Source organism: Pongo pygmaeus, chromosome 7 (assembly GCF_028885625.2).
Source record: "Pongo pygmaeus isolate AG05252 chromosome 7, NHGRI_mPonPyg2-v2.0_pri, whole genome shotgun sequence".
In the NCBI taxonomy this organism is placed as follows: Eukaryota; Metazoa; Chordata; class Mammalia; order Primates; family Hominidae; genus Pongo; species Pongo pygmaeus.
The window spans coordinates 56,092,796-56,106,156 of NC_072380.2; the positions used below are offsets into that span (position 1 = coordinate 56,092,796).

The window sequence follows — 13,361 nt, forward strand, 5'->3', positions numbered from 1 at the left end:
AGGGACAGTAATCTTCATCACTGGGTTCCTCTTGTTTCTCCCCTGTGTTATCCCACTAGCCACCAAACAATCCAGATGATGCTCCTGCTACAGCGACATGATGGATACGAACCCTTCTCTCAAGAATACCCCCAAAATTAAGTTTTTCTTTTTCCAAGGTGCTCACGCCACCCCTATGTCATGCCTGAAGTAGTTATTGAGAAAGTCATCGCTTTTCCTTTTTTCTATAACCAAATAGACAGGAATGAAAGATTCTCCCTGGGTCCTGAAAGCTGGGCAGGGGGTGAATAACTCCTCCCTCCTTTGGCTCAGTCCCAAGGCACAAGGCCACTGGTGCCAGCAGTGTGCATCAGCAAGATAGCAGAAGCAGGAAGAGAGCTGGCCGGAAGACACATACCCTCTGAAGACCGAGACGGAGGCCGTCCAGGTACTACGCAGCAGTTACATCAGACTGAGACACTTCTTGTTTACAGGAGACTATAAAACCCCTGCCTGCCCTGTCCTTACTTGGGGCTGATGCCATTTTAGACCTCAGCCCGTCTGCACCCAGGCATTCATTAAAACAGCCGGTTGCTCCACACCACCTCGTGTTGTCTGTTGGCACGCTCTTGGGGTTTGAAACAATACAAGAGCCTTGCATCCCTGGGTGCAGATGGGCTGAGGCCTATGGCGTCAGTCCCAAGTGAGGACGGGGCAGGAGTTTTACAGTTCTCTGTAAACAGGAAGTGTCCCAGTCTGATCTGACTGCTACATAGTACCCAGACTGCCTCCCTGTAGATCTTCAGGGGGTATGTGTCTTCCCGCCAGCTCTCTTCCTGCTTCTGCTATCTTGCTGACGCACGCTGCTGGAGCAAGTGGCCTTGGGCCTTGGGACTGGGCCTGAGGAGGGAAAAGTTATTCATTCCCTTAAGCTTTCAGGCCCCGGGGAGATTCTTTCAGTGGGATTACAGGAGTGAGCCACTGCGCCCAGCCTGAGAAAGAGCTGTTATCCAGACTATATAAAGAACTCTTGCACACAACCCAATGTAAAAATGGACAGATAATCTGAACAGATACTTAACAAAAGGAGATACATACATAGCCAATAAGCATATAAAAAATGTTCAAAATCATTGGTCACTAGATAAATGCAAATTAAAATCACACACATACCCACTAGAATACCTAAAGTTAGAAAAACTGACAATGCCAAATGCTTGCAGGGGTATGAAGCAACTAGAAATCTCATATGTTGTTGGTGGGAATTTAATATGACACAGCCACTTTAGAAAACAATATAGTAGTAATTTACTCAGCTGGGCACAGTGGCTCATGCCTGTAATTCCAGCATTTTGGGGGGCCAAGGTGGGCAAATCACTTGAAGTCGGGAGTTTGAGACCAGCATGGCTAACATGATGAAATCCTGTCTCTACTAAAAATACAAAAATTAGCTGGGTGTGGTGGCGAGTGCCTGTAATCCCAGCTACTCAGGAGCCTGAGGTAGGACAATCTCTTAAACCCGGGAGGTGGTGGTTACAGTGAACCAAGATCACACCACTGCACTCCAGCCTGGGCAACAAAGCGAGACTCCTTCAGAAAAAAAAAGGAAAAGAAAACAATATAATAGTACTTTACAAAATTAAACAAACATGACCTAGTAATTCCAGTCCTAGGTATTGACACAAGACATATACAAATGTGTCCACACAAAAGTGAGCAAATTACTCCTAATATGCATATATGGATTGCTATTATTCATAATGGCCAAAAATTGAAAGCAAGCCAAGTGTCCATCAACTGTGAAATATATTTTTTAAAAATATAATATATCCATACCATGGAATATTACACAGTAATAAAAATTAATGAAATGGGTCAGGTACCATGGGTCACACCTGTAATCCCAGCACTTTGGGAGGCCGAGATGGGTAGATCACTTGAGGCCAGGAGTCCAAGAGCAGCCCAGCCAACATGGTGAAACCCCATCTCTACTAAAAATACAAAAATTGGCCGGGCGTGGTGATGCATGCCTGCAGTTCCAGCTACTCAGGAGGCTGAGGCAGCAGAATCACTTGAACATGGGAGGCAGAGGTTGCAGTGAGCCAAGATCTCGCCACTCCACTCCAGCCTGGGCAACAGAGCCAGACTCTGTCTCAGGAAAAAAATAAAATAAAATGGGTGAATCTTAAAAAGATTATACCAGTAAAAGAACTCAAACACAAAAATCTACTGTATGACTCATTTAAATTCTAGTGACAGCACATCAGTAGTTGCCTAGGACTATGGTGAAGAAGGTAAAGGACTGCAAAAGAGCACCAGAAAATTTTTGGCTGAGATCTCTATCTTTTATTTATTTATTTTGAGATATAGTCTTGCTCTGTTACCCAGGCTGGAGTACAGCGGCACAATCTGGGCTCACTTCAACCTTGCCTCCCAGGTTCAAGCGATTCTCCTGCCTCGGCCTCCTGAGTAGCTGGGATTACAGGCACGCACCACCATGCATGGCTAATTTTTGTATTTTTAGTAGAGATGGGGTTTTACCATGTTCACCAGGCTGGTCTCGAACTCCAGACCTTAGGTGATCCACCCGCCTTGGCCTCCCAAAATGCTAGGATTAGAGCTGTGAGCCACCGCGGTGGTTGAGAACTGTATCTTGATTGTAGTAGTTGTAGCATGTCTATATACAGTTACCAAAATCAGCAACCACACACTTAAAATTCATGAGTTTCACTGCATGCAAATAATATCATAATAAACAAAAGATGGTTGTTTTTCTTTAAAAGGAGAGTAGAAACAAAGCCAAGTATTTTGCACATTGAATTTCAGCTAAGTAACCCAATTTTGATGATTTAGGATAACCCAAAGAGACTTGGCAAGAGAAGCTGTCCCTCCAGAGAAAATGACAGACTTGTCTTCAAAAGGATCAGAAAATAGTACATTTATCACTCACTGGCATGGCAGTTAAGAATTTAGTCCTCAACGAGTGACTCGGAGAGAGAAAAATGGACTTAAATCAAGAAAAAGAAAATGAAAAACATCTGATTTGCCCCTTAGGTCAAACTGTGACTTGGCAAGAAATTGTGGAGAAAACCCTAGGAAAAAATCCGGAAAACACTACACTTAGTATTCATATCTCCTTAGGCATTTCTTGATTGTGACAGTATCTCAGACTTACCTTGTTTTTGATGACCTTGGCAGTTTTAACGACCTTGAGAATACTGACTATTTTATAGAATGTCCCCTGACTGGGTGTTGCCTGGTATTTTTTCATGGTTAGACTGGGACTGAATTTTTTTTCTTTTGCTTTATTCTTTAACTTTTAAAACTACCACAATATCAGATTTTAATAAATTGAATTGTTACTCAAATAACTTTCTCAATTTGGTTAAAAACTAAAATACGTGAAAGTGTTCCTACTATAGGAGATTTAAGTCAATGCTCCAAAGTGAATTAACAATCACTTCAGAGCTCTAAAACAGAGCTATTATTTTATATACTGCTCTGCATAAAAGCCACATTGATAATAGTAATCCACTGAGCCTCAGATAAGACAAAGTAGTGAATCCTCAGCTAGGCACTCACAATTCCTAAACTTGCAGGTAGATATTTTTAATAAGGTTAACTTTATTATTTTTAAGGAACTAAACTATATATTTTGATATATTCTCTTCCAAATCACTGGTGGATTGAAAACAAAAAACAAAACTAAACAAAAAGTTATTTTCCAAGTGGCTTTAAGAAATAACAGCATCCTTGAGATAGAGGGAAAACATGATTCCCTTATTAACTACCTTGATGCTATAGTTTATTCATTCTTAATATTATTCAGTTCAAATTTAATAAAGAAATATAAAAGTAAACCATTTAGCATGTGACAGGGAGAAAAATGAATTTCCTTATTAAGGACTCTGAATCAGTAACAGGTCATTTTTCTCATGATACAATGATAGAAAAAATTCACAGGAGTTTTCATGTCAGTCAAGCTCTGGATTTCTATACAGACCTTTGTAAAATGTTTTAAAAATGTATGCACTAGGTTATTATTTGCCTTTAATCCTAGAGACAAGGTCAACAAGGAGAAACACCCAACAAAAGGAAGGATGTGTTCAGTGTCCCAAGGGGAAATGCTGCCTGAAATGATCTCGGTAAAGGTGGGCCAGCTCTGGTATCATTAGGAGGAAAAATAAACAGGTAGGCAGGTGGGCAAGCCCAGTACATGTGTACTTTATTAGCTGCAAAAATTACTAGACTATGTTCATGCTAAGATACTGCACCTAATTCAAAAAGAACAACAAAAACAAAACCAGTGAAGAAGCACAGCATCCAAGAACACACAGCATCCACCCATCAGATTGGCCAGCCTCATGGTTCAGCACTCCAAGCACAGTTTCTGAACATTAAAGACTGGATATCCTGGCTAGGTGCAGTGGCTCATGCCTGTAGTCCTAGCACTTTGGGAGGCCGAAGCAGAAGGATCATTTGAGGCCAGAAGTGGATCACTTCAAGACCAATCAGAGCAATAATGCAAGACCCTGTCTACACAAAATTTATCAAAAAAAATAAGCCAGGCATGGTGGCATGCACCTGTAGTTCAAGCTACGTGGGAGGCTGAGGCAGGAAGACGAATGGCTTGAGCCCAGGAGTTCAAGGTTGGGGTGAGGTATGGTTGCACCGACTCCACACCAGCATGGCTGACAAACTGGGTATCCTGAGTCTAGCAGACTCTTGGCCTACAGGGGAAGCTCCATAAGTTTTTAACAGAAGAATGAGTGAGTAGATGTCTACATAGAAAGAGCCTCCCCACAGCCTCTCTGCAAACGCTTAAGCATTAAGCCCCTCAGACAACCCAACAAAAGTTTTTGTCAACAAATGCCAAAAGATCAACAATTCCTTCTCTCCCTCTCATTCCCCTCCCCTTTCTCTCTCTTTCCTCTTCTTATAATTATAGTAAGAACACTTAAATGCGATCCACCCTCTTAACAAAAAAAAATTTTTTGAGACAAAGTCTTGCTCTGGAATGCAGCAGCGTGATCCTGACTCACTGCAGCATCCACCTCTTGGGTTCGAGCAATCCTCTCACCTCAACCCCTTGAGTAGCTGGGACTATAGGCACGCATCACCACACCTGGCTACTTTTTGTATTTTTCGTAGAGACAGGGTTTTACCCAGGCTGGTCTCGAACTCCAGGACTCAAGCGATCCACCCACCTCAGCCTCCCAAAGTGCTGAGATTACAGGCAGGATCCACTGTGCCCAGCCTACCCACTTATCTAGCTTTTAAGCGTACAAAACAACAACTTCTTACACTTAGCAGGCACACATTTCTTAGGGCACTGCACCAATCACTGTCCTCAAGTTTCACTTGGAAATTTGTAGAAGCAGGTGTGGGGACTAAGGTCAGAAAGAAAAATGTCACCTTCTATAAGTAGCCTCTCTCTGATTTTTTTGTTTCTATCTCAGCCTGTTTATATCCCCATTTTTTGTTTGTTATCTCAGCCTGTTTATATCCCCATATCAAACAAACAGCAACAAAACAAAAGCAAATGATTATAGTGCTCAAAATGATGCTTCACTTTCATCAGTGTTGCTATGTACATTTCTAAGAAGTGGCAAATAAATCATCTAATCACAGGTCAAATATGAAAGGGACATAGATCTCATCTAGCCCAACCACCCATCTGATGAATAAAGGGAAAACACAGACTTCAAAACACAGCAGAAATTAAGGGCAGGGTTGAAAAAAAAAAAAAAAAAAGCCCAGTTTCCTCTGAGGGAATCAGTATCAACCTGGAAGAGATGATGTACCTGTTGAGAGCTGATGTTTATAGGTTGCTTTAAAACAATCCATGTGACACTCTCAAGAAGAGGTGGAACTGTGAGAGAACCAGGATATGTCCAGTAGTCCCAGGATGGTGGAAGCAGAGATAATGGGTCAAAATTTGTGAATCGAGTTTGTTTACCCTGGGGGAACATACAGAATTCCCACAAATTACAATGGGATAGCTTTACATAGACTTCAAAAAACATACATCCATGCACATCCATTATAATTCCATCAACAATATAGAATATCTGCATCTAGAATTATCTAATATCTTCCTTTAGTATCTTTAAAAAAGCATCTATCCTCATCTTAAAAATTTTAGATAAAGTAACATATAGATTTATTTAAGAAGCATAAGGTTTGTTTTAATATAAGTGGTCCCTTAAATGTGTTACAATTAAAGTCTTACTCTAATATAATACCAGAGACTAATTGTGCATAAGTATATTTATTCATGTTTATTTTAGGTAATTTAAGACCTTTACATTCAAAAGATAAATGGTAATAGGTTACTTCTGCTTTTTTTCATCAAGTATGTTGCAAACGTCAAAGCAGGCAGCGTATGTCTAAGTCTTTCAAGGGAGCTAAGAGACTGTGGAAGAGAAAAGAAATATGTTAATTATTAACAAATAGTAATTCATTTTACCTTTTCTTTAATGGAATCCAAAATGTCAGTAATCTTTTGCAGTCGGGAATTAGGTTCACCAATCTAAAAACATGAAATTTCAAAGGAAATGGTTACTGTAGCAGATCAAGTCTGAATCACTCAATTTCAGCCACTATTTTAAAATTATTTTTTTAAAAAAAACCTTAGCCAGCACAGAACATACAGTGATTGTTCTATAACAAAGCTTCTCTTTTACCTGCAGGCCGTATCATGCCAGAAGGATCTGAACAACAAGATAATATTACAGGGTTCCTGTACTGAACTTTCAGCTTAGTCCCAAAACTAATAGTAACAGCTTAATATTTGTTAAGTTTTATCAGTGTTTAAGATGTAGGTTAACTTGAGAGAAACTTTGTATAAGACAGTCTAACAAATAACCTGTACTACTAAGCTAGATGTAACAGTCAGCCCCTCAATTCAAATGGACAATGGTGGCATCAAAATACTAGATGCAAACATGTCACACTTGCAGCCTAAAATGATTTGAGGTCCCAAATCAAGGGAATATATCATCATAAGCAAACTCATCATAAATTATAGATACACAAATGACCCTCTTTTCATTATTACAGATATTCTGAATCTACCTGAAGGTTTTAAAGCACGCGGATCCTGCCGCAACCACCCCTACTTGGTGTCCAAAGGCAAGGAATTGTTGCCATCCATGAAGCATTCTCTGTTCATGAGTTACAACACATGGAGAGTATGGGGTGTGACAAAGGGGCACGCCTACAAGAATGTGGAGGCAGAGGGAGGTGAGAAGCCCAACCTGTTCCCAGGTATGATGACAATAATTGTCTAACCACACGTGAATATTAGATTAAAGGAAATACAATAAAATTTTTTTAAAAACCAGTGAGCACATTGGGACAATATGTCATTGTGGTGAGATGAGTGTTTCAAGAATCAGGAGCTTGAACTTTATTCTGTCCTCAATAGTATACAATTAGGAAGAGCCCAGAATAAATGTTTTCTTCCAGTATCTCAGTTGTTATTTCTGCTGCTATTCTTGATGTTGATGCTGGTATTGTTATTCACATAAAAATGATCAATGGACAATAAGAAGACTTATAAGACAATGCTCCTAAATGAATATATAATTTTTAAATATTCATTTCAAAAGGAAAATGCTACACCTAAAATGAATTTACTATTAAACAAGATGGTTGAATGTCTACATCGTGACTGAAGCTCTTTCTTCAACAAGGCTGATCATTTAAAATGAAAACAGTAGATTCTTACCTGTAAAAACACTCCCAAGACAGCCAGTCCATCTGGTTCATGAGCTGCCTCAACAAAGCTGGGGTATTTGTCTGAATTCCAATGAACAACATGGAGCTGAAAGGGAGATATACAACATAGTAGGAATGTTTTGTTAGACATCCTGAAAAACATAAATGCAAATAAAACATTTACAAATTTTCTGGTGCTGTACACTTATGTATAATGTATTTATCACAAGAATCTTGGACAGAATCCTCTTATTTATTTTTGTCCAAAAGTGAAAGTTCATGCAGTGAAGGATCACAGTCACTTAACTAGCCTGTGGTGCACTATATTAAAGACTCTATAGAATGCCTTGAGCATCCTAGCCGGAAATGGTAGTACATGACTGTAGTCCCAGCTACTTAGGAGGCTGAGGCAGGAGAATCACTTGAACCCAGGAGGTGGAGGTTGCAGTGAGCTGAGATTGTGCCACTGCACTCCAGCCTGAGTGACAGAGCGAGACTTCGTCTCAGAAAATAAATAAATTTTTTAAAAAGCCTTGAACATCCTTCACAGCCCCTCCAGCCCTAACAAACTCCAGCCATTGCTCCCAAGTAACTGGAGACTCCTCCATGTTTTCCACAGATGAGACTGCAATGGAAGAGCCTCAGATCAGATCCCAGCTGGCAGTAAAGTCCATGGAAGAGGCCTGAGCTCACAGGTGGGTGCAGAAGTCAACCTCCTACACGGTAGGTTTTCCAGGACAATCCCGCTACCAAGGACAGTGAGGCTGTTTCTAAAACTGCCCAGTTAAATGTTTACTACCTGTCATTTTAAGACTATTTATGGCTTGAAAACACAAAGTCTCCTTTTCTTCTTAAGTAGCATTCAAACTTTTTTATTAAGAGCATTTTAAATTGGCAAATCATAACTGTATACATTTATGGGGCACAATGTAATGTTTTAATATATGTGTAAATGTGGAATGATTAAATCAAACTAATTAACATATTTGTCATCTCACACATAAAAATTCTTATCATTTTGCTACATTTACCACGTTCTATGAATATGTTTAGATACTTTGCTGAGAGCAAGTTTCAATGGGGGAAAAAGAGGTAGAAAACGGGAGGGTAGCTGGTGCTACTAAGGAGGGGGATAAAACAAGGGGGAAGGGAAAGAGGTGGGGGGCCTGGAACTCTGGAAAACAGACTTCACCCACCCCTTACAACTCTACTCATATGCAAGTGGCCTTATGCAACACCAAAAGGTATCCTAAATGTTTTACCATTGCAAGCAATACAGTATCTCGAACACACCCACAAGGGTGAAAGATTTCAGAATAATGATAAAGGAGAAAACACTTTTGGGGAGTCTTCCCCAAAAGGACAAACTGAGATAGAAGCCAAAGGGCAATGCGACATGCCCAAAAGATTTAGCTACGATCATAAATGGTGATCAAGCCATGGTGTCCAAGGACCTGATATGAGGGAATGCTTCAGACAAGATCTCCTTCTAATGAATCCCTTTTGTTTATCAGGGAGGAAATTCTTATGTGAGCCTTCATGCCCAAATCATCTTTCTAGCTGACTGTTACAGAGAGGATTTAGCATATTCAAATACATGTTTATCCCATCCTTTAAATATAACTCTATGTCTTACAGGCAATTTATAGGAGATAATTTCTGGATAGATAACAATTATCATAAACAGTCAACTATAAAACAGTGCACCATCCACAAACGATCAAGGAAGACTGTGCAATATCAGGCTAGTAATATAAAAGTGGATTCCTGTAGTGCCATGTTCCAAGTTGGTGTGAGATAGTTGGGGGAGGAAAGAAACCTGAAAACACCAAGTGATGAAACAGAATTCATTTGGCTCACATGAGACAGATGACATTCACTGTCAGGGAAGGGCTGATAAGGATGTTAAAATTGTTTTAAGTGGCTCCGTGCCAATGCACCAGTTCTCTCAGTAAGAGATGAGACCAAAGAGAGAAAGATATAGAATGACTTCGTTAGGATCGCAACCAGAACTGATCAAAAAATGAATGTGTAACTAAAGAGAGATGAATGGATATATATATATATATATCCATTCTGCTAGATAAAAGTACAACTATTTAAACTATGATGGGAAACTAGGCCAAGAAAATATTTTTCTTTCTCTCCTACACACCTTAACTGGCAACAATACCTTCACAGAGGAACTGATACCACTTCTATTAGCATTTATATTGTAATTAAAACATTAAAAAAATAGCAAACTCACATTTCCTGACTAACAATAACTACAGCAGTGATTTGAGCTGAATGACAAGAAATTGTAACCACTACAAAAATGAAAATTAGATTCTTCCCTACTGGCAACTAATTTCTAAATAATAATATTAAAATTTAGCAGCTTCAAATTGCATATTAGTGGTATGCAGAATATACTGCCAAATACTATGTCAAAAATCCATGATGAATGTTGAAATCAGTTTCATTATTAGCTGCATATTTAAAATGCTTGCTATATAGTCTGCCTAAACTTTCATTAGATAAAGTTCCAAACACAGAATGGACGATTAGCCTAGTTTTGTAGATGCCTAACGTTTGGGATTAAACTTTTCTTGATTTAGATCACTTTAATCTCTCTGTAATATTATAAACCATCATATTAGGCCTAAAATTAAAGTTGTATATGTTGCAACTTTAAATGTCTTTTTTCTTTCTTTCACTTCTTCTTTTTACTCACAAGGGAACATAACTTGATGATGATCATGAACTTCGTACAAAAGTGGCTGGAAAAACTAATCAACTCTTTGGAATCACGGAGCCGAGCACAAAGGGGTTCTTTTGAATGTGAAACCAAATGCAAGGACTCCCAAATGCCCCCATCTCCAGCCTTGACCTTTTCTTAAACTGGAAGTTTTTATCCAATAGCCTACTTGAACATGAGCCTAGAATGCCTAACAGACATCTCAAACTTAACCTGTCTAAAACAGAGAGTGAATTCCTCTCTGCAACCTTCTCCTTCCCAGACTTGCACATTTCAGTAAATGGCACCACCAGCCTCTGATATGCTTACACCGAAACCTTAAGAGTGTTTCTAAACTCCTCTTTTTCCTTTCTTCAATCATGACATCCTTTTCATCAGCAAACCCTATTGACTTTATCTCCCAAACATCATAGATTTGTCCAGCTCTCTTCGTCTCCACCACCCCCAGAGTCCAAATTACTGTCACTGCTCACTTGAATGACTTCCATAACCTTCTAGTTTTTCTCCCTACATCAACATTTGCCTGACAACAGCCTCCTCTCCACCCAGCAGCTAGTTATATTTTGTAAAATATAAAGCAGAACATGTCATTCCCCGATCAAAACCTTCCATTGTCTTCCCCCCACTGCGTTACAGATAAACTTCAGACTGCTTACAATCCCCAACAGCACCCGATGTGGCATGGTCCCTGCCTGCCTCTCTGGGACAGAGCACATAACTTTTCCTTTCTCATTAACTCCAATCCTAATAGGCCAATGACTTTCTCCTCTTGAACATGCCAGCCTCACTCCCTGCCTTAGAGCACTTGTGCTTGCTGCTCCACTTCCTGGAATGCTCTCTCTAGATTTTTGTCATAGTGCTTTCTTCTTATCCCTCAGTCTCAATTCATGTATCACCTCAAAGAAGCTTTTCCTAAGCCCTCAGCCCCTCTACCAAATCACATGGTATTGTTCCCATCAAAGAACTTACCATGCACCATTTATTTATTTGTTTATTGTCTACCTCTCCCACCCCACCAACCCTGAGGTTTGACCCAGACTTTCTCTATCTGCATTTCCTATCTCAACCCAGAAACATGGATCCTGCCCTCCCTCACTCTCAAACCCACCAAATGACAAATGCCACTAAAGCTGCCACTGCCAGCCAGCCAGCCTCCACCTGCACTCTCATTTATTGCCTGGAACTTTCCCCAAAAGTTTCCTCCAAAGCTCCCCTTAGCCACTCCTGCTTCCATCCAATCTATTCTCAAACACTAGTTGAATTATTTTTGAAATGCAAATATCACCACTTTCCAATGCAAAGCCTTTCAGTGGCTTCCCATTGCACTTAGAATCACCTTCATAAATCTTACCAGGACTTACCTCAGTAAGTTCAGGCCCTTCCCAGCCTCTCCAACTTTGCCTCTGACAACTCTCCCCTTCATTCTCCATGCTCTAACTACACTGTTAAAGGCCATACTGTTTTTCAAATGTGTGATCCTCCTTCCCAACCCACGTCCTCACACATGATTTTATGCAAAACCACTGCTGTCTCCCCACTTGACCTGGTTCCCTCCCCTTCATCCAAACCAGGTTTTAAGTTAAACCAGGTTTAACTTAAAACGGATGCCTATCCCACAGGACAGCATTTTCTGACCTCAAATATGTGTGAGGCTGCACTCCTTTCAGGGTAAGCATCAGTAAGCTGTGTAAAGATTAGGAGCATGGTTGATTCTCAATGAATTCTTACTGAGTGAAAGAATGAATGAATATATAAGCCAATGAAATAAGAAGCAATCATCCCTCCTTGGCCTCCTGAAGTGCTGTGATTACAGGCACGAGTCACTGCACCCAACCTTGGAATTGTACACTGTTCCTTAACATGCATTCAAGGCTATTTCTTATTTCATTGACAGAGTCTGGCCATCTTGCCTAGGCTGGTCTGAAACTCCTGGGCTGGGATTACAGGCATGAGCCACTGCACCCACCCTTGGAATTGTATACTGTTCTTTAATATGCATTCAAGGAGTTTCAGACCAGCCTAGGCAAGATGGCCAGACTCTGTCTCTACAAAAAATAAAAAATAATTACCCAGATGTGGTGGTGCCCACCTGTGGTCCCAGTTGCTCTGGAGGCTAAGGTGGGAGGATCCCTTGAACCCAGGAGGTCAAAGCTACAGTGAGCCATGTTTGTACTGTGGCACTCTAGCCTGGGCAACAGATCGACAGCCTATCTCAAAGAAAAAGAAAGAGAAAAGAAAATCTATTCCAAGCTTTATCCACAAAGCTTTATCTTTCAAAGCTGGCGCTGGTCATAGTTTCTTTGTTAGATTCTCTCATATAAAAAAAAAAAATATATATATATATATATATAATATATATATATATATATATACTGTCCGGGCACGGTGGCTCATGCCTGTAATCTGAGCACTTTGGGAGTCCGAGGCAGACAGATCACCTGAGGTTGGGAGTTCAAGACCAGCCTGACCAACATGGAGAAACCCTGTCTCTACTAAAAATACAAAATTAGCCAGGCATGGTGGCGCATGCCTGTAATCCCTGCTACTCGGGAGGCTGAGGCAGGAGAAGCACTTGAACCAAGGAGGCGGAGGTTGCAGTGAGCTGAGATCACACCATCGCACTGTAGCCTGTGCAACAAGAGCAAAACTCGTGTCTCAAAAAAAAAAAAAAAATACTGTTTGTTTAAAGCATGTATAAAAATATATGTCTTGAAATATACTTAAAAATTCCAAGGTACTTCCGATTTGTGTAATATTTACCTGGAGGACTCATACTTAGGTGTCTTAACATGAATTGAGTCTCCAAGGTCTCCATGTGAAACAAAAGAAGGGAAAATAATTATCTGGAATGTTGTAAGTTGTACCTAAGTTTTTTAATAAGTGAAATTTGCATTACAAATTTTTTCCATTCATAAATACA

At 40.1% G+C, this 13,361-nt stretch overlaps 1 protein-coding gene across 1 annotated transcript in view; it reads right to left on the reverse strand.

Moving 5' to 3' along the window:
- Positions 1 to 13,361, reverse strand: part of LOC134740004 (carbonic anhydrase 13-like) — a 37,960-nt gene that overhangs the window by 9,173 nt on the left and 15,426 nt on the right. The window contains exons 4-6 of the mRNA XM_063668744.1: positions 7,712 to 7,807; positions 6,449 to 6,511; positions 5,784 to 5,939 (exon numbers count right to left, since the gene is read on the reverse strand). Of these exons, the coding sequence (XP_063524814.1) occupies positions 5,784 to 5,939; positions 6,449 to 6,511; positions 7,712 to 7,807 (315 nt within the window). The remainder of the gene's footprint in view (positions 1 to 5,783; positions 5,940 to 6,448; positions 6,512 to 7,711; positions 7,808 to 13,361) is intronic.